Below are 25937 nucleotides of genomic sequence, written 5' to 3'. Positions count from 1 at the left end.
CTCCAGTACCTTCTCAGCCAATAGAAACATGTCTGTGTATACTGTGTGTACATGTATGTGTATACTGTGTGATTGTATACTGTGCGGCCCCATAATCTTGGATTGCCTGGGGGCCCCATAATCTCCTATTGCCCGGGGGCCCCATGAGTTGTCAGTCCACCCCTGCTCCTCACATTTTTGTAAATATTTTTATTATATTTTTTCATGTGACAACACTGAAGAAATGACACTTGACACTGTAAATTTCTGTCCCAGCTGTCTAAACTGCTGGCAACAAAAGTGAGTACACCCCTGAGTGAAAATGTCCAAATTGGGTCCAATTAGCCATTTTCCCTCCCAGGTGTCATGTGTCTCGTTAGTGTTACAAGGTCTCAGGTGTGAATGGGTAGTAGGTGTGGTAAATTTGCTCTCACTCTCTCATACTGCTCACTGGAAGTTCAACATGGCACCTCATGGCAAGGAACTCTGAGGATCTGAAATTTTTTTTGTTGCTCTACATAAAGATGGCCTAGGCTATAAGAAGGTTGCCAAGACCTTGAAACTGAGCTGCAGCTTGGTGGCCAAGTCCATACACTCAGAACAGGCCACGCCTTGGTCGACCAAATAAGTTGAGTGCACATGCTCAGTGTCATATCCAGAGGCAGTGGCGGCTGGTGCTCAAAATTTTTGTGTGTGGTGGGGGGGGGGGGGGGGGGGGGGGGCACAAACAAACTGAAAAATTCTGGAAAAAAAAATCAAACGCAGCCACTGGGCCCATCAAATGCTGCCACTGTGCCATCAAACGCAGCCACTGTGCCCATCAAACGCAGCCACTGTGCCCATCAAATGCAGCCACTGGGCCCATCAAATGCAGCCACTTTTCCCATCAAACACAGCCACTGTGCCATCAAACACAGCCACTGTGCCCATCAAACGCAGCCATTTTACTCCTCAACGCAGCCACTTTGCCCATCAAACGCTGCGAGTGTGCCCATCAAATGCTGCCACTGTGCCCCAAATGTTGCCACTGTGCCCATTAAATGCTGCCACTGTGCCCCAAATGCTGCCACTGTGCCCCAAATGTTGCTGCTGTGCCCATTAAATGCTGCCACTGTGCCCTAAATGTTGCCACTGTGCCCTAAGTGCCACTTACCTTGTCTCGGGTGGGGACCGGGTGACCCCGATGTCTTCTCCCACCCACTCCTCCTCTCATCCTCTGCTATGCCTATCAGGCATCCAATCACAGCACCTGTCATTTCCGCCAATCAGGTGACAGGGAACACAGACCCAGCAACCTGATTGGCTGAGAGGCGAATTCCTTCGCTGAGTGAGAAGTGAATGTAGAGCGTCACTCTCACTCTCACATACTGGTCACTGGAAGTTCAATATGGCACCTCGTGGGAAAGAGCTCTCTGAGGATCTGAAAAAAATAATTGTTGCTCTAGATAAAGATGACCTAGGCTATAAGAAGATTGCCAAGACCCTGAAACTGAGCTGCAGCACGGTGGCCAAGACCATACAGCGATTTAACAGGACAGGTTCCACTCAGAACAGGCCTCGCCATGATCAACCAAAGAAATTAAGTGCACGTGCTCAGCGTCATATCCAGAGGTTGTCTTTGGGAAATAGATGTATGAGTGCTGCCAGAATTGCTGCAGAAGTGGAAGGGGTGGGGGGTCACCCTGTCAGGGCTCAGACCATACGCCACACACTGCATCAAATTGGTCTGCATGGCTGTCATCCCAGAAGGAAACCTCTTTTAAAGATGATGCACAAGAAAGCCAGCAAACAGTTTGCGGAAGACAAGCAGACTAAAGACAAGGATTACTGGAACCATGTCCTGTGGTCTGATGAAACCAAGATAAACTTATTTGGTTCAGATGGTGTCTAGTGTTTGTGGCGGCAACCAGGTAAGGAGTACAAAGACAAGTGTGTCTTGCCTACAGACAAGCATGGGAGTGGGAGTGCCATGGTCTGGGGCTGCATGAGTGCTGCCGGCACTGGGGAGCTACAGTTCATTGAGGGAACCATGAATGCCAACATGTACTGTGACCTACTAAAGCAGTGCATGATCCCCTCCCTTTGTAGACTGGGCCACAGGGCAGTATTCCAACATTATTACGACTCCAAACACACCTCCAAGGTGACCACTGCCTTGCTAAAGAATCTGAGGGTAAAGGTGATGGACTGCCCAAGCACGTCTCCAGACCGAAACCCTATTGAACATCTGTGGGGCATCCTCAAATGGAAAGTGGAGGAGCGCAAGGTCTCTAACATCCATCAGCTCCGTGATGTCATCATGGAGGTGTAAAAGAGGACTCCAGTGACAACCTGTGAAGCTCTGGTGAACTCCATGCCCAAGAGGGTTAAGGCAGTGCTGGAAAATAATGGTGGCCACACAAAATATTGACACTTTGGGCACAATTTGGACATTTTCCCTTAGAGCTATACTCACGTTTGTTACCAACGGTTTAGACATTAATGGCTGTGCGTTGAGGTATTTTGAGGGGACAGCAAATTTACACTATTATACAAGCTGTACACTCACTACTTTGTAGCAAAGTGTCATTTCTTCAGTGTTGTCACGTGAAAAGATAGAATAAAATATTTACAAAAATGTGAGGGATGTACTTGCTTTTCTGAGATAATGTATATATATATATATATATATATATATATATATATATATATATATATATATATACACACACACACACATTTTTGTTGCTTGCTATTTTATACTCAGTGATTATTTTTCATATGATATAGACCATGCATGCTTGGAGAAATGAGCCATGTAGTCAAAAATGCTGAGAAAATACCAATCGCAACATTGGTTCTCCAGTTTTCAGGAAACATACCATGTAGGCTGATCCTTCTTGTGATGGCATTCCCAGGTACCGCTCAGTAAGTACTGCAGCTGTATTACAAGTAAAATATATATTTTTAAAAATAGGGTTAGGATATATGGTAGAAATTCCTAAAAAAAAATACATTCTCATCACAACCTGCCCAGGAGGCACAATTGTTTGTGATTTAAATTTTTTCACTTACCGTATATACTCGAGTATAAGCCGAGATTTTCAGCCCCTTTTTTTAGGCTGAAAGTGCCCCCCTCGGCTTATACTCGAGTCACCGCCGTCTGCCTACCCGATCAGCGTGTCGTGCAGACAGACGGCGGCCATTCCACTATTCAAAAGCCGCGCCTCCCTGTCTGTGATAGGCGGCACACTCAATTTCCCAGCAGTCAGTGGTCCGCCTATCACGGACATCCGCTCATCCTCATACTACGGACGAGGATGAGAGGATGTTCGTGATAGGCGGAACACTGACTGCTGGGAAATTGAGTGTTCCGCCTATCACAGACGGAGGCGCGGCTTTTGAACAGTGGAATGGCCGCTGTCTGTCACAGACGAGGAGAGGTGCGGCTTTTGAATCCTGGCATGGCCGCCGTATGTTTTTTATTTATGCAGATCGGTGCAAAATGGCACACAGAGGCTGCAGAAGGACACAGAGGCTGCAGATTGGCACATGGAGGCATGCACAGGACACGGGTAGGCTGCAATGGACACAGGGATGGACACAGGGATGGACACAGTGATGGACACAGTGATGGACACAGGGATGGACACAGTGATGGACACAGGAATGGACACAGGGATGGACACAGTGATGGACGCATGTCTCACCCTCGGCTTATACACGAGTCAATACGTTTTCCCAGTTTTTTTGTGGTAAATTAGGGGCCTCGGCTTATATTCGAGTCGACCTATACTCGAGTATATACGGTAGTCGCTAATGCTGACCCATCCAAATATTCAAGAAATGAACCTTTTGATCTAGGGGACAAACACAACCAATTGACCCTTTTGTGGTAGGGATGTTTCCCGTGGGCTAAAGAAAGTGCACCACACAAAATGATTGTAGGTATGGTGTAAGGTGGATGGTTTATTGTGACACATTTTTGAATGTAGATGCTAAAGAAGTAGAACTTAAAGGATGAGCCGAACAAGATGACTGCTGTTCTGTGAAAATGATACATTCAGCTATCATCACAAAGAATGCATATTATTTAGATGTGGCAGAATCATTTCCCATTTTTGTCAGTTATATGATACCCCTGAAAACACTCTGAGAAGCAAACCATTCCACTAAAAAAATCCCCCTAAAGGGAAGCACATAAAAGTCAGAGTAAAGGCCCGTACACACGATCTGACTTTTTGACAACAAACATGCAAATGAGCTGTTTTAAGGCAACATCCGACCTTGTGTATGCTCCATCAGGCAAACTTTTTCGGTTTTCATCAGACAAAAGTTCGCTCTGCAAACAAACTTTTCGGCAACAAAAGTCTGACGGAGCAAAGTCTGATTGTGTGTAGAGAAAACCATCGGACTTAAGTCCAAAGTACAAACATGCATGCTCAGAACCAATGCAAAAGATCAGACAACAATACAGAAGTTGGCGGTAAAGAGAAGAAAAACCACATGATTTGGTGAAAGTTGGCTGAAAAAGTCCTGCCGTGTGTATGCAATAGAAGTTCACGGCCAACTCCCTTTGGACAGAAATCCACGGGAAAGTTTGTTTGAAGTCCGATTGTGTGTACAAGGCTTAAGTGGGGTTTCTGTTAACATTGTAGTCATTGAATGGGAAAAATTGTTTGATGATGTTAATCTTTACCAACACAAAAATATTACTTGTTTTCATTTTGTTAGTTATAACATTCTTTTTCTAAACAATGTTTATTTTATTATAGTACTGTATGTATCATGGAGCGAGGGAAGAGGAGATATGCAGACTGACAGACTGAGAGCAGGATATCACATTGGTGGAGCAATTGTCAAAGCACAGAGGAGCAGAATCATTAAAACTGGATAAAAAAAGAAATGAACATAAAACTGTGACTAATCACATTTAACTTTTAATTTATGGAAAGTGTATAATCCTGACTGGCTACTACAGACAACAATTCAACTTTTGTATTCATTCTCTGTTGTCTGGTTCTAATGAATCAGCCTCATATTGAGTATTTCTCAAAAAAAGGAAAGGTTAAAGGGGTTGTAAAGGTAAACGTTTTTTTCACCTTAATGTGTTCTATGCATTAAGGTGAAAGAACATCTGACAGTGCCGACCCCCCCCCCCAGCCCCCCTGTTTTACTAACCAGACCACTCGAAAGTCCCGCGCTCGCCCCCGACGTCCTCTTTGCCACTCTGCCTGGCCGTTGATTGGCTGGAGTGGATGGATTGAAAGCAGCGCAGCTATTGGCTCGCGCTGTTGTCAATCACATCCAATGACGTGGCACGCCGGGGGTGGGGCCGAGTGATACAGTGAGAGGCTATAGCCGCCAGCTGTATCACGGGAGCGCGCTCGCAAGTGCTTCTCACCATGCGAGGGAGCTCGCATGAACGTGAGAAGTACTTGCGAGGGACCCCAGAAGAGCAGGTTCGGGGCCACTCTGTGCAAAACGAGCTGCACAGTGGAAGTAAGTATAACATGTTTGTTATTAAAAAAAAAAAATTCTCTTTACAACCCCTTTAATGCAAGCAGCTGGGACTGGGACAGACAGATACAAAAGCATGGTGGAAAGCATTAATACTCCACAATTTTTTCTTTGTTAAAAGCTTCACTTCAGCTTCAGTTAAAAGTTCACCTTTGGAATAAAATTGACCATATAGTAGAGCTGCACAATTCTCGCCAAACTGAGAATCACAATTTTTTTTCTTAGAATAAAAAGATTGCGATTCTCGCGACGTAAAATCTTTCACATTGTACAAAAAAAAATTAGCTAACTTTACTGGTTAGTTTTTTTTTTTATTCATTAAAGTAATTTTTTCAAAATAAATTGCATTTGAAAGACCGCTGCGCAACTACAGTGTGACATAAAATATTGCAACAACCACCATTTTATTCTCTAGGGTGTCTACTAAAAATATATATATAATATTTGGGGGTTCTAAGTAATTATCTAGCAAAAAAAATATTTTAACTTGAAACCAACAAATGTCATAAAAAAGGTTTAGTGTTTAAGTGGTTAAACTTTTTTTCACTTGCACACAGTCTATTCCATTGACAAATTGTTACAATGTTTGTACTTAAGTTCAACTGATAAAGAATGTTTTGATTCTTGGCAGACTGCCCAGTTTTTTTCTTACTTTCTTTTAAGGGCTGTGGCTTCAGAAGAGCAGAGAGAATTCCTTGCATAGAAAGAATTGTGAAACACTTTAGTCAAGATCTCGATAACTATTCTTGACGATTAATTGTGCAGCTCTACCATGTACTCAAGCCCCAATGGGTTAAAAAAAAACACAGCGTAGCTTGGAAAAACTGCCTAATATTAAATTATTAAAAATTATTATTATTATTAAATTATTAATTATTATTACATTAAACAGTATGTAAGCCCAACATTTCATATTCCTGATATGTGCCTGCTCTACCATGTCTTTGTTTGAAAAAGTCTCCTGTTCTCCACGTATTGATTCCTTTGGTGTTCCCGCCAGTCTCTCTGTTTTTCTACTTAACACTGACCACACTAAGCAGGAGAACGCACCATTGTTAGTTCTCTAGCTGTGCTGGGAACTCAGTCTGCTCTCCTCCATTGATCAGACCTATCCTGACCCCCTGCACAGCCTTTCACTGGGAAGATCCGTGTGCTGTTACTTCTCCTCTCCTAACTCATGCAGCTGAGAACAGAGAAAATGTGATCACTTTAAAAAAAAGGTATTTATAATGCTATTTTTTTTATTTTTATCTATAGACAAATGTTTTGCCTTTTCAACTGAAAGGGTTGTTTTGCAAGGTGATAGTTTACTATCACTTTAAGCACTTGCCCCAAGAATTACATTAGCGAGCGCTCACCATCATTGAACTTTGTGCTTTCGCTATGCACCCTTCCTGTTGCAGCAGTGCTGGACTCAAGTAAATGTTTAATAGCAAAATTTACAGGTTATGATTACTTATTATGGTATAAAAACAGTGAATTTCTTTATTGTAACATACTCACAGTGTAGCTGGAATGAGGTGATGGGAGCAATAACTGCACCGCATACAAATAGATCTTCAGAAGAGGACAACAGTTTCAGAGCCAAAAAGCCACCATAAGCCTAGAAGACAATGTTTACGTTTAAGGGGAAATATGATAGCAGTATACAAAAACCTCAATGGTGACTCCAGCATAGGAAGGAAACTTTTCAGTCTCAGGGAGTGTAAGAGGACACGGGGCCCACACAATGAGGAGAACCGGTTGATATTTTTAAAAGACTCTTGGTCGTGCATCTTAGTAAACACAATATACAGGGATATGGGAAATGATTATCAACAGTGACACACGAACACCTACTATGACTATGACTAAGTTTAAGTCAAACTCTAAGCACAAGACAAAAAAAAAAAGTTATTTTGGCAGTCAGGAACTATGGAGTACTCTTGCGGAGGCCAGGTTGTTGGGGTGGACACCCCATGATCCTCTTGGACACCAAAGGGAAGCATCAAAATACATTCTACCAGTTCTGAAGATGTTACTAGCAGCAGTGTGGCACATCCTCCGTTTGCAGCATTATTGTACTCCTTGTAATCATAAATTAGCCTGGTCCTTTGCAGGTTTTGGAAAATATACTTCTGTGGTGGCTTACAAAATACTTTGAGCTGGCCACAAAAGGTTTTTTTCCCCATAAGATTACTGCCTCCGGCTATAGCTAGGCGTAGTGGTGATTGTATTCTGACTGCGGGGAAACCTTCTGCTGCTAAAATACAATAGCACATCGGGGAGGATTCCCCTATCAACACTAACTGTGTTGATGAGAAAGCAACTTTCCTTTCCTTAAATCTGTCATCACTAAGACTGGCCAGACTTATGCCGCGTACAGACGATCGGGCATTCCGACAACAAATGTTCGATGTGAGCTTGTTGTCGGAAAATCCGACTGTGTGTATGCTCCATCGGACATTTTCTGTCGGAATTTCCGACAACAAATGTTTGAGAGCTGGTTCTCAAATTTTCCGACTACAAAACTTGTCGGAAACTCCGAGCGTGTGTACACAATTTCAGACGCGCAAAATTCCACGCATGCTCGGAATCAAGCAGAAGAGCCGCACTGGCTATTGAACTTCATTTTTCTCTGCACGGCTTACATGTTGTACGTCACCGCGTTCTTGACGTTCGGAATTTCCGACAACATTTGTGTGACCGTTTGTATGCAAGACAAGTTTGAGCCAACATCTGTCAGAAAAAAAATCCACGGTTTTGTTGTCGGAATGTCCGATCGTCTGTACGTGGCATTTGTCTTATTAGGTATTAATGTGAACAGGACATAAAGTATTGCACAAGATACTAATTTGGTTTAAATAAATTTGGATATTTATTTGAACCAGGTGACAAGGATTGGAAAACACTTTTCTCACTCAACTAGAATTCAGCTTTTACTATCTCCAGGAGATAAAAAATAGGTGTAAAATTACATTTGGGCCTCATACACACGGACGTTTTAACAGCGGATTTTTTAGCTTTTTTTGCTGAAGAATGCCACTCCATGTTATTCAATGGGCTTATACACACCATGGTGTTTTTGAGCTGTAACAGGCATGGTCGTTTTTAAGCTCCAAAAAAAAAAAAAAAGGACCAGCGCGTTCTGAGGCTCCAGCGCTAGAGCTGTTTTGACGGAAACAGCTCAAAAATGCGCATTTAAGCTGTAAAAATGTTTATGCGGGTAATTTGGGAGAGATAAATAGCAAAGGAATGTTATTTTTTTTAAACGCGCCTTAGCGTTAACGCTTACAAACAACTTTAATCGCGCATTGACACAAAAGAAAAAAACGTTTTTAATGCTGCTTTTTTCCAGGTGTTGTTACTAGCTTTACAGCCCGTTTTTCAAAACGTCCGTGTGTATGAAGCCTAAAAACCAAGTGTATCCTATCTAAATGAAATTCTTTGTGGATTTACATTTTGACCTAGCACACTTATATATTTCACACATTTCACTCTATACTTTAAAATACAGAACTGCATGTTGCCTATGCAAGATTCTGAGATACATTGGAATAATTTCAGGGAGACATTTACATATTTCATTTACAGGAACAAAGGTTTTTAACTATAATAACTTAAATACTGGGCACTTTTACCCTCTTCCTGCCCATGCCAACTTTTCAGCTTTCAGCGCTGTCACACTTTCAATGACAATTTTACGGTCATTCAACACTGTACCCATAAAAAGAAAAATTATAGTTTTTTCACACAAATAGAGCTTTCTTTTAGTAGTATTTACAAAATAAACCAAAAAAAGCCTGAAAAAAAAAAAAAAACGCATTTTTCTTAGTTTCTGTTATAAAATTTTGCAAATAAATAACCTTTCTTCATAAACGTAGGTCAAAAAGTATTCTGATACATTTCTTTTGTGAAAATAAGCCAGATCAGTGTATATTATTTAGTCTGTAGGAAAGTTATAGAGTCCACAAACTATGGTACATATACAGTAAATTGTCAAAGGTATTGGGACACCTGCCTTTACATGCACATGAACTTTAATGGCATCCCTGTCTTAGTCCGTAGGGTTCAATATTGAGTTGGCCCACTCTTTGCAGCTATAACAGCTTCAACTCTTCTGGAAAGGCTGTCCACAAGGTTTAGGAGTGTGTCTATGGGAATGTTTGACCATTCTTACAGTAGCACATTTGTGAAGTCAGGCACTGATGTTGGGTGAGAAAGCCTGGCTCGCAGTCTCCACTCTAATTCATCCCAAAGGTGTTGGGTTGAGGTCAGGACTCTGTGCAGGCCAGTACAAGTTCCTCCACCCCAAACTCGCTCATCCATGTCTTTATGGACCTTGCTTTGTGCACTAGTCCAAATCATTTGGGGGAGGGGGGGGGGGGGTTATGGTGTGGGGTTGTTTTTCATCATATCAAGACATTTTGGACAATTTCATGTTTCGAACTTTGTGGGAACAGTTTGGGGATGGCCCCTTCCTGTTCCAACATGACTGCACACTCATTTCTTGATGCCTGAAAACCCCAGGACAGTACAAAAACCCCCAAATGACCAATTTTTTGGAAAGTATACATTCCAAGGTATTTAGCAAGAAGCATGGCGAGTTCTTTGAAGTTGTAATTTCTTATCACAACTTTTGGAAAATTAAGAAATTAAAAAACGACTTTTTTTAACAATAGTGTATATTTTTTTACATACTGTCACCAGTGCAGTACAGTGTTACGGTGGCGGTGATCAGGGACACTGACTGATGACAGTATGTAAAACATTTTTTTTTATACAATTTGTTTTAACACACTATGACCAGAGCAATACAGTGTTACCATAGTAACTCTATAATACACTGGGAAAGTAACTAGGATTTTTTTCCCCACACATTATGATTGCTTATATCAGTAAAATTTCATTGGTATAAGCAACTATTTTTACTGAAAGAAACTGATTAATTCAGTGTCTTTTGTTGTGATTAGCTGTGATTGCCCAAAGCTAATCACATGGTACAGATGGGCTGTGATTGGCCCCGTCTGTACCATGTTATCACTGTGACCAATCACAGCTAGCAATACAACTGTTTACAATGGATGGCAATGAAAGGAAGCCATCAGTTTACAATTGTAATGTGATCTGCTGTGATTGGTCTCAGTGATCACATGGTACGGCAACGGGCCTGTATATTGATAAGTCATCAGTTGTGTCCAGTGGCACGTTCTGAGAGGACATCAGATTATGTTCACTCATGAATAAAGGCCCACCCAGCCTTCAAAAAATGCTGGAGCTTTGTTAGAATTTATTTTAGATAAGTTACATTTTTAAGAATGTGGTACTCCCCAAAAAATTGTAAAGATAGTACTGCTACTGCTTTCTGTACTGACCTAGTTGAAAATATATGTGTCACACTTGTTTGCGATATGTAACATGACAAAGTATATAATTCATATTTTTTATAGGAGCCTCAAAACAATATAAATATTGGAAAAGAAAAGATATAGAAAATACCAAATTACAGTATTAGGAGACTTTACTACTTAGACAAAAGTGAAACCAAATGGACCAGAAAAAAGGTTCAAGGGGCAAACAGAAATGCACTGGACAACAAAGTACCAAAGAAGAGGTAATTTGGCAGCATGGAGGGTGAACACTGATGTGTAAAGAGCTCATCCCACTGACCACTTACTTAGAGGCAAGGGTTATATTAAAAAAGTACCATGGTTATATATAATAGTATGTCACTATAGAACCAAAAGATGGGCCATTCAGTTCAGAAGGCATTCAACATACTGTGAAGGAATGTAATTTAGATAATAATCAGAAAATGTATATTTTATTATGTGTATACATGTTTCTACGCAACTCCTTACTTAATATATAAGTATACAGATAGGCTCTGTTTGGAACTAAAGATGGCGTCTAACTCACACTCCCCCTCATTAGAAGAATACAGAAGTGAAGACAGAGCCAGCAACAACCAAGCCTCAGCATCAAGTTTCTCCATTTTGTCTTGTATTTCAGCCAATAAGATGTATACATAGAAATGACATATCTTTGTGTATAAAACATTAGCCCCGCCCTGGAATAAACCAGAAGTGTAAGAAGTAACTGAGCTGAACGTGTGTCAGGGAGTGTTTACTTCTAGAACGCATGCACATCCACACTTTCTAATTAGAAACAACAGCAGATAACCTTGAGCTTGATTGAAGTTCTTAACCTTATCAATACTACTGAGAAAGAGCTAGAGATTATTCAAAGTATAGCTAGTGTAAATGACAGGACTAAACTAAAACCTTTTGGTTGTCTAGCACCTGATGTTGTTGTGCGAGAAAAGAAAATCCAAAACTGTATAAACAGACACATGATATGGAAATTAACCATGAATTAAAGAGCAACTTCATCCTAAAGTGGAACTTCTGCTTTAAAGAAACTCCCCCTCCTCTAACAATATTGGAGGTTAATTTTTCTTGGGGTGGGGTGTACCTAGTTTTGGCAGATACTCCCATTTTCCCGCAGGAATGACCTAGGCCAGGCATCACTAATGGTGGGTTGGATGGGGACTGAGTCACTGTATTTTAGGAGCCGACTCTTCACTTCAGCCGCCGTCTGCATCACAGCTGAGCAGAAGGAAGCCGCGGGACAATGCTAGACAGAAAACTGGAGACAAAGCAGCTTTGGATGGAGGGCTAGAGCTGCCAGAGTTAACTTTTTAAGTGTCCCAGCAGGTGATTAGTTCTTAAGATGAAGGGCAGTCTTAGCCGCCAAACACCTGCTGGGACACTTGAAAAGTTATCTTCGGCAGCTCCTGCCTTCCATGCACAGCTGCTGTGTCTTTCGCTGTCTAGAGCTCTCCTGCCTCCTGCTCTCTGCTCTGTGTACCCGAATAAGGTAGGAGACTGAATGGGCAGAGTTGAGGGGACTGCAATGTGAATGGGGGGACAGAATTAGTGGGGGGGCTGTACTGTGAATGGGGGACAAAGCTGTGGGAGTCTGTAATGGGGGGCAAAGCTATGGGGGGCTGCACTGGGAATGGAAGGAGCAGAGCCAAGGGGGACTGCAATGTAAAACAGGGGAGCAGAGCTGGGGGGGAGGCTGCAATGTGAATGGGGGGCAGGGTAGAGGGGGGCTACAATGTGATTGGGGGAGCAGAGCTCACTGGGACTGCACTGGGAATGGAAGGAGCAGAGCTAAGGGGGACTGCAATGTAAAACAGGGGAGCAGAGCTGGGGGGGAGGCTGCAATGTGAATGGGGGGGCAGGGCAGAGGGGGGCTACAATGTGAATGGGGGAGCAGAGCTTAGGGGGGCTGCAATGTGAATCGGAGAAGCAGAGCTGAGTGAGCTGCAATGTGAATAGAGGCCAGAGCTAAGTGGGGGGGATAAGATGGGGGCAGAGAACATTGCTGTGGGAGGGATGTGAAGGTGGAGGCAGAGGACACTATTGGGGGGGGGGTCGGTGTAAAGGGGGAGCAGGGGACACGGCTGTGGGGGGGGTGCTGTGAGAGGGAGAGGAGGATACCAATGTCAACGGGAAAACTGTACAATAAAGGGGGACTGAGGAAAGTTATGTAAAAACAAGATTGTAATTTCAGAGGAGGGGGCTTTGATGTGAATGATCTGAGTCATCGCACAAATACGTGATTCATTCAGACCTTGGCTGGAAGAAAATATTACGGATTTGACCTCCCTGAATTTGAATTCTATACCCCTGACCTAGGCGATTCCACCAGAAGTTGTCCCCCCTCCCTGCCCGCAACCTCTTGAGACACCCCACAGGTCCCGAGAGGCTACAGGACCATTCACAAAGCACAGTCCAACCCGCAAATGAGCAGTAGGAAGCCAGCTGTGAAGCAGCAAGGAGTTGCAGCTGACTTCCCACACTAGACACACTGAAGACCCAGGAAGAACTGGCCCAGGTGAAGGTGGCAATGGATCCCTGGACAGGTAAATTTCCTTATATTAAAAGTCAGCATCTACAATATTTGTAGCTGCTGATTTTTAAAAAAATATTTACATACTAAAGAACCTCTTTAGGCCGGGTTCACACCGCTGCGATGCGGGAACGCCGCGAATCCGCGGCGTTTTCCCGCATCGCATTACTCCCGCCGGCAGTTCACACTGCCCTATGCGGACGGCTGGGAGTGTCAATGATATGTTAATGACACCCCCAGATCCGTCCGCATATCGCAGTGCGATCTGCCGACTCGCACAGGAATCGGATCGCATGGTGTGAACCCCCATGCGATCCGATTCTGTTGCGGACCAAAAAAAGGTCCCGTGCGAGTTTGCTGCGGGAGCGATGCGAATTCAGCCATACTATCTGTATGGCTGAACTCACATCGCTACGGAGATCGGATGTGATTTGCGGTGCGAATCACATCCGGATCTCCCCCCCGCAGCAGTGTGAACCCAGCCTTAAGGTAAACTAGAAAAAGTGAAGATGAAAACTGATTGTTTAAACATCATTGCTGCAGGGAACAACTAATTACAATGAATTAATCTGGGACACTTTCAGTCAGGAGACTATGGCTTTCATAGTCTGCAAAGACATTAACAAAATTGTCATTGAATATAATGCCAAGAACATTCAATTAATATCAACTAGATTTTGGGAACAGCCATTCAACATCACAGTTATACCATTTCTTGCACTAGCAACTGATGCAGATGAAGAAGTCTGCCAAACTCAGGCTGAAATTAACAAAAATAAACTATGGCCTCAAGTATGTACTGCAGTGTTGCCAACTGCCAGTATTTTTACTGGCAGACAGTAAAAAATGGGCACTTTTCTCCTGCCAGTAAATGGCAGTGACAGGAAAAGGTTGCCAGTAAAAAATGTGGCTGTGAAACTTGGCTTGCACAGTTCCGGTCTGGGGCTGGCCCGAGAACATCCGAGTGCCTGCTACAGTGTGTTTGGGTGGCGCTGGCCGGGGGAGGGCCTGGTGGAGGCGGTGCCTGAGCATGTGTTGTGTGATGCCATTGGGCAAGGAGCCTAGCGGAGCAGCTGGAGCCTTGCATGTGGGTTGGGAGCAAGGAGAGCTGGGACAGCGACTGTCAGTGCTGTTTGGATTGAAGGGACCACCTGGTGTCGAGAAAGACTGTCACTGTGACTCGGGAGGGGACGTGTCATGTTGTTGATCTGTGCTGCTGCACACCACTGTCATTGTTACTATGAGAGTCAATTTCATGTGTGTGCATCTGCCCATTATAATTTCTTGCCCTCCTAAGTTCTGTCCCTGAGCTACCTACGGTACTATATTGAAAATAAAATAAGAAATATGTTTTTTGCCTTAAAGCGGAGGTCCAGCTGAATTATTATTTTTTTTTTAAAGTCAGCAGCTACAAACACTGTAGCTGCTGACTTTTAATAAACACACTTATCTGTCCAGGGTGCCCGCAATGTTGGCTGCTCAAGGCCGATCCGTCCATCGGATCGGGTCCTGGCGCCACCATTCGAACTAATGGAAACAGGCAGTAGAGCCTTGAGGCTTCACTGCCAATTTCCTACTGCGCATGCACGACTCGAGCGGCGCTTTGTGAATGGCCGGCTGTGTTCTGGGACACGCACAGTTCCCAGAACACAATGTGCCCCATCCCCCAGAAGATCACCGCGGAGTATGAAGTGGCAGATTAGGATGACCTGCCTAGCAACAGCCATTTCTTGTAAGTAAAAAAACTTTTTTTTTTCAATTTAGGGTGGACCGCCGCTTTAATATCTTTAATAGCTTTAAATCACATTGCTATTTCCATATTGTGCTTGTATGTTATGGAAATACTGAAATTTGCACTTAAAACTGTAATTTTGTAACTTTTGTAAATGCCAGTAAAAACTTGGCAGTGCCAGTAGATTTTGGGTGTCTTGTCAGTAAATTTCATTCTGGTAGGTTGGCAACACCGATGTATTGTATGCTAAAAATGTCAGGAGAAATCATCACTGATAAAATTGAGATCAAGCAAAGATGGAAGGATTATATTTATAGCAAAGACACCAATAACCAAGATACCTTTTCTGAAACCAGTTAGACAAGAAAATTATTAGATGTACAAACTGGGTTGAGAAAAGGTAGAGAAACTAGTGACATTATTGTAGATGCACAATGGAAGACTAAAAAAAAACAACCTTTGACTTTGTTGACCATGTGAAAGCATGCACTATCAAATTGGCCATGGCAAGGCTGCATACTGCTATCATACTGTCAGGGCCATCTTTAATATTGATTGGACCCTGGGCAAACGTTTCCCCCATACAGTTTCGCTCTCCATCTGCTCTGATTTTAAGTCTAGCTGCTATTTATTGTATGTCTCAGTTTACTGTATCAGATCAGGAAGTGATTGCGATTGATTGGCGGAGGTTACAATGTATTATTAAACTTACTGACTGGTTGCTAGAGGTTATATCACACATTATGGCTCACTGATTAGTTGCTAGATGTTACAGCACATGATTTCTGCTTGTTGATTGGTTGGTAGAGATTACAGTAATACTGCTCACTGATTGCTTGCGAGAGGTTACAGCACATCATCTCCTCACCGCTGGGGGCATGATATACATATGAACGCCGGCTTTATTTACATATCTATGCCACCGCATGCAGCTATTTACATATGAATGTGCTACTGCTATTTACATATGAATGCCGGTTATTTAACACAGGGTCTGCAGGTGAGTCATCTGTACACAACAATAGGGCAGAGCTGGGCAGCATTAGTAGCAGCACTTCACACTGAGATATCAGGACAAAGCAAGGGACTAAAACTTCAAGGGACAAGGGAATTTAAACTGGGATAGTTGGCAAGTATGAGGCAGCTGCTTTGGGCCCCACAACAATGACAGGGCCCAGGGCAGCTGCCCCTTTTGCCCTGCCTTAAAGATGGCCCTACATACCGTACTTAACCTATATGCTAAACATATCACGAGAGAAGCAGAGACGGAGGAAGATGATAGAGGTTTAAAAATTGGTAGAAGGAAAATCAACAATCTCATCATAGATGAAAATATACAGGACCTCGAGAGCCTCAAAGAGAAAGTTGAAAAACAAACAATTATCAGCTAAAAATAGAAAAGCAAGCTTATGCCAACAGCAAAGACAGCTAACAAAGTTGATGGTGAAGCCCTAGAAAGAGTAGACCACTTCTGTCCCCTTGGACCAACTATTCACAACAAAAAATCCAAAAATACTTTGCAGACTGGCCACTAGAAAAGCAAGCATGGAAGATTCTAGAAAATATGTCTATAGGTCTAAAGTGTCTAAAGTATATGTCTAAAGTGTCTATAGGTACAAAGATTATAATTGTCCAGCATATGGTATTTTTCCCTCACTCCTATGTGAAAGCTGGACGATGAAGAAGCAGGAAAAAGTATTGATGTCTTTAAACTTTGGTGTTGGCAAAATATTTTATGAATATCAAGAACAGAATGGAAAATAAAATGGATTTTTCAAAAAATCAATACTTTCATTAGAAGCCAAGGTTGAAGTTGTCTTATCTTGGTCATATTAAAGAAGAAATAACTCACTAGAAAAGATCATGCTTGGAAAAGTTACAGGCAATAGAGGGAGAGAACACCTAGCAATAAGCTGGATGGAAATGATGAGCAGGCCATTGTGAAGAAATAAGACCCATACAGAAGACAGATCACTCTAGATGAACACTATCCATTCAGTCAACATTGCCATCTAATAAAAATAATAGTTGTATTTGAGATGCATGAAGGAGCAGAGCCAATCACAACTATTTTTTGCAATGTTGGAAAGTACACAGTCTGCAAATCATATACAGAAAAATCGCTACAGTATTTTTGAATTAGTGTAGATCAGACTAGTATTTTGTTATAATGCCAAGGCAAAAGGAACAGGATTGTTTATCTTCACTCTATAAATCTGTAAATAATTTAATTAAGCAGTCAAGACAAGGCCAATTGAGAATAAAGACATGCTTTATCTCCAGCTGAAGAAAACAATCAATAGTTATTGATCTAAATGCATAGACTCGCCAGTAAAAAATATTATTTGCAAAAAAGAAGCATTGCTTTGGACAAATGTTTATTGTTTCAACAGAAGGCTGTGAAGCCCAAGGCCCCTTTCACGCGATAAGCCGAACGGATCCGCCTGTCCGTTGTTCAGGTGGATTAGAGCGGGCCACCCATTGACTCCTATGGGTAGACGGGTGTCAGCGGAGATGTGTCAGCTGACATCCGCCTACCATCGGATCCGCTAAAAACAAACGTATGACGATACGTTCAGCCATCCGTCTGGTGGATCGGATCGAATGAGATCTGATGAAAACAGACATGCTGTCCGTTTTCGTCTGATCTCCCCATAGAAATCAGCGGAGCACTGACAGTGAGCAGAGACGGATCTGCCATCTGCTGGCTTAGCGGATACCAACGGAGCGGATCCGCCCCGTGTGAAAGGGGCCTAATGCCTCGTTTTTGTTTTTTAACACGGTACGATTGTTGGCAGGGGATTGTCTGTTGACAGACTGTTGTCCTAAAATCTTACCGTTAGCACGCTACTTTTGACAATTGTTGTCCAACTTCCGGTCAACAAAATTTTCGGCGGACAATGGTTTGATGTCAGATTTTTGTATGGTCAGTACACAAATCCGTCACACAAAAGTCGGAAGTACAAACACGCATTCTTGGAATCAATGCTCACCAAACATGAAAATTAGTAGAAGGGGCCCAAAGGGTGGCGCTCAAGAGCTGAAATTCCTTGTAATACGTCACTACATTTGTGTTTGTGGCACGACAATTGTGTACCGTTAGTATGCAAGACAAGATCCTGGCACACGCCCTTTTGACAAAAATCAGATGCTCAGTTGGCCAACAATCATACTGTGTGTACAAGGCTTTATTCACACAGTGTTTAGTTTGTGTATGCTGGTCTGGAAGCTTTATGTACAACAAAGTTTACAGCAATATACAGTGATTTTAAACATATACAGTGCCTTGAAAAAGTATTCATACCCCTTTAAATTTTCCAAATTTTGTCATGTTACAACCAAAAACGTAAATGTATTTTATTGGGATTTTATGTGACAGACCAGCACAAAGTGGCACATAATTGTGAAGTAGAAGGAAAATGCTAAATGATTTTCAACATTTTAAAAAAATAAATATCTGAAAAGTGTGGCGTGCATTTCTTTTCAGCACCCTTTACTCTGATAGACCTAACTAGAATCTAGTGGAACCAATTGCCTTCAGAAGTCTCCTAATTAGTAAATAGAGTCCACCTGTGTGTAATTTAATATCAGTATACATGTGAATGTTCTGTGAAGCCCTCAGAGGTTTGTTAGAGAACATTAGTGAACAAATAGCATCATGGAGACCAAGTAACACTTCAGACAGGTTAGGGATAAAGTTGTGGAGACATGTAAAGCAGGGTTAGGTTATAAAAAAAACTACCAAGACATGGCCATCCACCTAAACTGACAGCCAGGGCAAGGAGAGCATTAATCATAGAAGCAGCTAAAGAGGCCCATGTTAACTTTGGAGGAGCTGCAGAGATCCACACCTCAGGTGGGAGAATCTGTCCACAGGACAACTATTAGCTTAATAAAGGAGCGCAGCTATCATAACATTTGTAGCACGCACACTCAGATACACGTTGAATTATTGTGACCTCAATGCACTGTGCCACGCTGTTCCATGCTCTCCGAGGCTCGCTTTGGAATACACACCACACGGCCAGCTTCCATCTTCAGCTTTTACAAGCAAGGACTTCAGGAGCCGCAGTGCTTAGGACTACAGGCTCTGACAGCTCACCGCCCCATCCTTCCTGGAAACTGATGTGCGCCATGCCGCCAGCGAGAAGTGGAACTACTGTGACCTGGTCATTCATCCTGCTCCTGGACACTACTCAGCCCAGAGATGTACTCTACCATACCTTCTCCCATGTGAGTTGATATTGTTTATATTAATAAAGCATTTTACTTATAAACTCAGAGGCACCCCTTTCCTTGTTTTCTCTCAGCTTCACTGGAATTTGCTTCTGGTCTCCATTGGTGGCAGCCCTGACATATGGACCCACTGCTCATCTATAGCTGATTGGACTATTATGGTTTATATGTGGTTACTGCTGAGATACTAGAGTGTTGCGCCTTTTACTTGTATACATTGCTAAAATATGGGACAGTGTTAAAATGGCCATGTCACCAAAAAAGAAATTCTGACCTACCTGTAAATTCCATATCTTCAAGTACAGTACAGAACACAGGCAGGGTATTCAAAGACACTGAGTTATAGGCTAGTACCTTTTACTGGCTGAACGCTGTCAAGCTGTCCAGAACATGCCCCTGGGAGCCTCCCCTATAATCCTACTCCACTCCGTGAGTCTCAAGTTTTGTAGCGATCAATGCAGAGTAACTTATGCCGCGTACACACGATCAAACAATCGGGTGGAAATGTCCGGCAAACTCAAGTCCCCCGGACAATCCCCCCTTGTGTAGCCTCTGGCGGACTTTTTTTACCCGAAAGTACGGCGGACTTAGAAAGTAGTTTTGCACTCCAATCTTCCCGCCGGACTTGCATTTCAGCGGACAATCCGGCCGTTGGAATGCCAGTCCGCCGTACTTTTGAAATGAGCGGACTTTTCCGGTGCAGAGAAAAGTCTGCTCAATTTTGAGCGCGTCTCCAGGTAGACGGGGCCAGCGAAGGAGGCGTCGCTAGCCCCGTCACCTGGTATGGACTTAAAGGGAACCTCAACGGTGGAAAAAATCGGCGTGGGGGTCCCCCCCAGGTCCACATCAGACCCTTGTCCGAGCGCGCTACCCGGCCGGCCAGGAAAGGGGGGGACGAGCGAGCGCCCCCCCTCCTGAGCTGTACCAGGCCGCGTGCCCTCAACATAGGGGTTGCCTTGGGGAAGGGGGGCCGCGCACCCCCCACCCCAAAGCACCTTCTCCCCATGTTGATGAGGACAAGGGCCTCTTCCCGACAACCCTGGCCGTTGGTTGTCGGGGTCTGCGGGCGGGGGGCTTATCGGAATCCGGGAGCCCCCGGATACCGGCCCCCCACCCTATGTGAATGAGTATGGGGTACAATGTACCCCTACCCATTCACCTGTAAAAAAACAAAAAAAAAAACACAACACACAAGGGTTAAAATTGTTTATTGCACAGCTCCGGGGGTCTTCCGTCTTCGGGGGTCTTCTCGCCGGACTCCTCCGCTATCTTCTTCTAGCTCTTTTGCTAGCGGAGGAGCCCGGCTTTTTTCCTCGCCGCCGCCCTCTTCTTCCGACTTCGGGGGTCTTGTCCCCCTCTTCGGGGGTCTTGTCCCCCTCTTCGGTTCTTCTTGCCGGGCCACCACGCCTTCTTCTAGCTCTTTTACAGGCGGTGGCCCGGTCTTCTGTCGCCGCTGTCGCCGCCTTCTGTTCTTCTCTTCTTCTATTCGCCTGTAAAAGAGCTAGAAGAAGGCGCGGTGGCCCGGCAAGAAGAACCGAAGAGGGGGACAAGACCCCCGAAGAGGGGGACAAGACCCCCGAAGTCAGAAGAAGGGGGCGGCGGCGAGGAAGAAAGTCCGGCAAGAAGACCCCCGAAGACGGAAGACCCCTGCAGCTGTGCAATAAACTATTTTAACCCTTGTGTGTTGTGTTTTTTTTTTACTTTTTTTTTTTACAGGTGAATGGGTAGGGGTACATTGTACCCCATACTCATTCACATAGGGTGGAGGGCCGGTATCCGGGGGCCCCCTTATTAAAGGGGGCTCCCGGATTCCGATAAGCCACCCGCCCGCAGATCCCGACAACCAACGGTCAGGGATGTCGGGAAGAGGCCCTTGTCCTCATCAACATGGGGACAAGGTGCTTTGGGGTGGGGGGGGGGCAACGCGTCCCCCCTTCCCCAAGGCACCACCCATGTTGAGGGCACGCGGCCTGGTACGGCTCAGGAGGGGGGGCGCTCACTCGTCCCCCCTTTCCTGGCCGGCCGGGTAGCGTGCTCGGACAAGGGTCTGATGAGGACCTGGGGGGGACCCCCACGCCGATTTTCGGCGTTGGGGTTCCCCTCTAAGTCCATACCAGGTGGCGGGGCCAGCGACGTCTCCTTCGCGGACCCCTCCTACCTGGAGACACACTCAAAATGAGCGGACTTTTCTCCGCGTGTATGGGCGAGTCCGTTCATTTCAAAAGTAGGGCGGATAGTCTGGCGGACTTAGTACACCGTATTAGTCCGCTGAAAAAGTGCCGTATGTGGGCAAGTAGCCCTTTCGAAATGTACGGCGGGAAGTCTGCCGGATAGTCGGCTACGTGTGTACGCGGCATTGGGAATAGAAGGGAGGGTGGCCTGTATCCTGTACTTTACTCCAAGATATATAATGTACAGATAAGTAAAAAATCCTCTTATTTGTACAGTACAGAACACAGGCAGAGTATTCATAGACCCTGGGACATCCCAAAGTAATGAATGAGAATGGTGGGCAACAGAATTGTGCCAACAGGCCCAACAAGGGTCGACAGACCCAAATTTAGAGTGACAATTTAGAGAGTTCTTAAAGCTAGGTTATGGTCATGTCCTGGTTGTAGAAAGGCCAGAATAAGAGGCACAGAGTAATCTCTAGGATTGAAGTCACTGTGTCCACACCAGGCAAAGAAGAATTTCCTGGTACAATAATAGATCTTTGTGTAAATGTTTTTTCTTGCTTTAAACAAGATAGGAATGAGAGACTCAGGGACCCCTTTGTTTCTTAAGGCTTGGGCTTCAACAGCCATGCCATTAAAGCTAGTGACTGAGAAGCAGGATGGAATACAGGGTCTTGAGACAGCAGATCTGACCTGCTGGGAGAGGCCAGGGATAGTCTAGTAGTCCTAGTAGTCTGTGTATGTCTGTGCACCAGGTTCTTCAAGGCTAATTTTGTGCAATCAGAATCAACAGCATTTTCTCTTGCTTTATTTTTTGAATTCTTTATTTTCAAATTGTGTACAGGGACATGGCAAAAAGTAAATTTTTCGGTCACCATGTTCTAAGACAGCTTATCAGAGGGTCTAATAGTTAAACTGTATCATGTGTTTTACAAGCAGTCTCTTTGTAGGAGACAAAACTCAAATTTAACTGTCTGTAAGGTTATACAGTATAGAACTTTAGAGTTGCACAATGGAAATAAAGGTTATATGGCATCCTTTCCTATAGCTTAAAGGATAAGTTCACCTTTTAACAAAAAATAATAAATGCACATTTTTTTACATGCCGCTCTTTGTTTGAATTGTGGCAGCGAGTACAGGGAGAAGATCCCTGGCTTGCTGCCACAAAGAAGGGGGGATCAGGGGAGAGGGGTCTGATGCTGAACATGTAAGGCCGCGTACACACGCGGGGACTGTTCGCTGAAATTGTCCGCTGAAACCAAGTTTCAGCGGACAGTCCGCTCGTGTGTGGGCTTTCAGCGGACAGTTTCAGCGAACAGTCCGCTGAACAAGGTTTTTCGGAAATTCCGAAAAACTGTCCGCTGAAACCTTGTTTCAGCGGACAGTCCCCGCGTGTGTAGGCTTGTTTGTCAAACAAAGTTGCGCGCATGCTCAGAAAGGATTTTCACGCCGAAAGTTATAATGCAGTGTATAGGACGTCGTATTTTTCGTCCCGTCGTACGTGCCGTTCACGTCATCGCGCACGGTTTCAGCAAACTGTTCGTCCGTCGTGTGTGGCCATGTCCGTCCATGCTAATTTTGAGCGGACTGTTTGCCGAAACTGTTTGACGGACAAAGTTGGGCGAACAGTCCCCGCGTGTGTACGCGGCCTTAGATGTTACACCCTAAACATGGGTGTAACCTGTAACATGTTCAGAAAGGTGAACTTATCCTTTAAAACTGTAGGTACAACAAGACCTACCAACTGAGCAGTCAAAATTTAGCTATGTAGAAATAGTAAAAGGAACAAAAGAAAATAAAGGGCGAAAGGTAAAGGGTTTACAAGGTAAGTTGTGTGGTCTATGCCGGAACGATGGTGGAGGTCAGGGCACAGCTGGAGGATATGTTTTCAACTGCATTCCAGCTGTAAGGCTCTCCATATGCCTAATGTTGTTCATTTTGGAAAACCATAGAGCAACTTTGGGGGGTGGTTTGTAAGCCATATCTCCAGAGTAGGGATATAGGCCCTGGCTGGCTGCATTGAGAAAATGAACCACAAGACAGATCTTATGTCTGTTCCTGAAAAGGCTTGATTGATATAAAAAGGTTGGCTATTGGGTCATCATTAGTCGTTTTTTTTTTATTATTTTACCTACTTTTTTTCCAATAGGGTCTCTAAGGGGAACTGCCTTAATGTTTGATTCCCACATGACCACAGTCCCTGCCTGGTCGCGTCTTTGGTTAGCATGTTCTCAGGGAAAGGAACTCCCACGTGCAGGTTGAGTGGCCCTGTCCACAACTTGTTAACTGCTAGGATAGGTACTGCAGAAATTGCTAGACAGTGACTTTCAGTCCTTGAGATTATCTTGCTTGCTTCCTTCCTTCCAAAGCTGTATGATTCCAGGTACCACCATAGTGGTTGATGTAGGCCACAGCTGTGGCATTGTCTGATTGTACCCTGATTGGGTGACTTTGCATAAAGGTTGTATAGTATTGCAGAGCCATCCTTATTGCCCTGAGCTCCAATATGTTGATTAGCAGCTTGGCTTCCACTGATGACCATTTTCCATTGACTGTGAGGCACTGGAACATTCCTTGCACGCTGAAAGGTTGGCATCTTTTATCACCTTCCAGTGACAAGGAAAGAAAGACTTCGTCTTTGTCAAAGCTGATGTCAAGGGCATGCCAGCAACCAAGATGGTGGCCACAGAAGACGTCCAATTCCTGTAAGAAGATTGCCACATGTGTACCTGCATGCGCCACGGTGCACGCACGCACCTTGTGACAGTTCATGGCGCCAAATGGGCTACAATGCTGTCTGGCTTGTTCCTGATGTTCCCTGCTGTCTGCCTGCATCTGACCCCAGCTTGTCTCTGACTCCGCACCTGCCCGCTCTTTCTGCTACCTCGCTGCCAGCCTGTTACTGAGCTGATCCAACTTCCAGCTTACCCGCTGTTCCTGGTCTTCTGCCGTGTCTGTATCCCTCCATGACCCTGCTAAAAATTCCAGCCCAGCTCCGCTGCCAGCGATCCTGCCAGGAAGTCATGCGACTCTGCACTCCTGTCTGCTCTACCAGGGGCCTCAAGTCAGAGGTGTAAGAGAGGCCATCCTCTGCATATCAGACTCTACCACCAGGTACGTGGGCTGGAAATTGACTAAGCTAGGGAATTCCTTGCTTGGCTGGACAGATCCATCTTTGTTCCACGTCAAAATAATGTTGTGCTGAAGAGGTCTCAAATAAAAGGCTACCATAAGTCCCCGAACGCTCATGGAAAATCCCATTGTGTGATTTTTTTTCCCTCAATTAGTAAGTGTAAGCTCTGAGAGAGAGAGAGCGTTTTCTTCTCTAGAAGGAAAACCTTTACTTGGGATGGATCCAGGACCAGACCTAATATTTCAGGTGTAGAGAAGGTTAGAGAGAAGATTTTTTTTGGAATTTTATCAAGGTTTGCCTTGGGAATATTTTGGTTGATTTGAGAGAAGAAACTGGTGAGGTGGTAGAGTTTTGAGCTTTATTTTGTATCCCTTTGAAGCCACTGAGTGAACCCACAGGTCTGAGACATCTGTGACCCAGAGACAGGCAAAGTAACAGATGTCCCTCCACCCTTAAGAGTGAGGGCGCTCCATTATTGAGAAGAAGGCTTTAGGAAGCCTTTGTGGCCCTGGTCCTATGCTGCAAAGGTGGGTTGAACATAGATTTCGAAGATGAAGCCTGGGTAGAGTATTGAGGAAGGTAGAAGGTTTGAATCTTTCATTGTGGAACTAAAACTTTCCTCCTGTGACATCTTTTTTTAATTTGTCAAGTATCTCACCAAAAAAGACATCCTCGTTCAAAGGACATAAGTGTGAGGATATTTTGCAGCCAACTTCAGCTGTCCAGGCTTTGAGCCACAAGACTCATTATTTGTTCTAGGGAAAGCACACATTAGAGCAAAACAGGAGGTAATTGCTGTAATTGCTCTGTCATGGCATGGTCCTCAAAAACAAGATCATGTTGGTTGTTCATTGCCTTTTGTCTAGTTAGCAGCAGTTTGGCAGACAGAAACTGTAGCGAAAGCTGGTTGCAGAGCTGGGCCTGTAAGTGTAAAGAATGCTTTTAGGAGCATCTCCAACTTTCTATCTGCAGAATCTTTGAATGAAGGAAAATCTTTATTTGGAACAGTGAAATGTTTGTTTAAGACTGAGATAGCAAGATCTACTACATAAACAGACCACTTGTTAGTGAACTCTTTTTCCACTAAATAGAGTTCAGCAAAGCTTTTCAGAGGAGTGAAAATCTTTTCTGGATTGACCTAATCTCCATATACAGGTGCATCTCATAAAATTAGAATATCATCAAAAAGTTCATTTATTCCAGTAATTCAATTCAAAAAGTGAAACTCATATTTTAAATAGATGCGTTACACACAGGGTGATATATTGCAAGCATTTCTTTCAAT

At 44.0% G+C, this 25937-nt stretch overlaps 1 protein-coding gene across 2 annotated transcripts in view; it reads right to left on the bottom strand.

The window, feature by feature from the left end:
• The window catches only part of LOC143983561 (inactive dipeptidyl peptidase 10-like), a 322327-nt gene that overhangs the window by 24024 nt on the left and 272366 nt on the right, over positions 1–25937 (bottom strand). For both annotated transcript variants that reach the window (XM_077483372.1, XM_077483371.1), the window contains exons 22-23: positions 6982–7081; positions 2841–2899 (exon numbers count right to left, since the gene is read on the bottom strand). In XM_077483372.1, coding sequence (XP_077339498.1) covers positions 2841–2899; positions 6982–7081 — 159 coding nt within the window. The remainder of the gene's footprint in view (positions 1–2840; positions 2900–6981; positions 7082–25937) is intronic.

Source organism: Lithobates pipiens, unplaced genomic scaffold, assembly GCF_037356315.1.
Source record: "Lithobates pipiens isolate NorthernLeopardFrog02 unplaced genomic scaffold, aLitPip1_a1.2 Scaffold_16, whole genome shotgun sequence".
In the NCBI taxonomy this organism is placed as follows: Eukaryota; Metazoa; Chordata; class Amphibia; order Anura; family Ranidae; genus Lithobates; species Lithobates pipiens.
The sequence above is the reverse complement of the archived record's forward strand: the minus strand, read 5'-3'. Positions and strand labels throughout refer to the sequence as shown.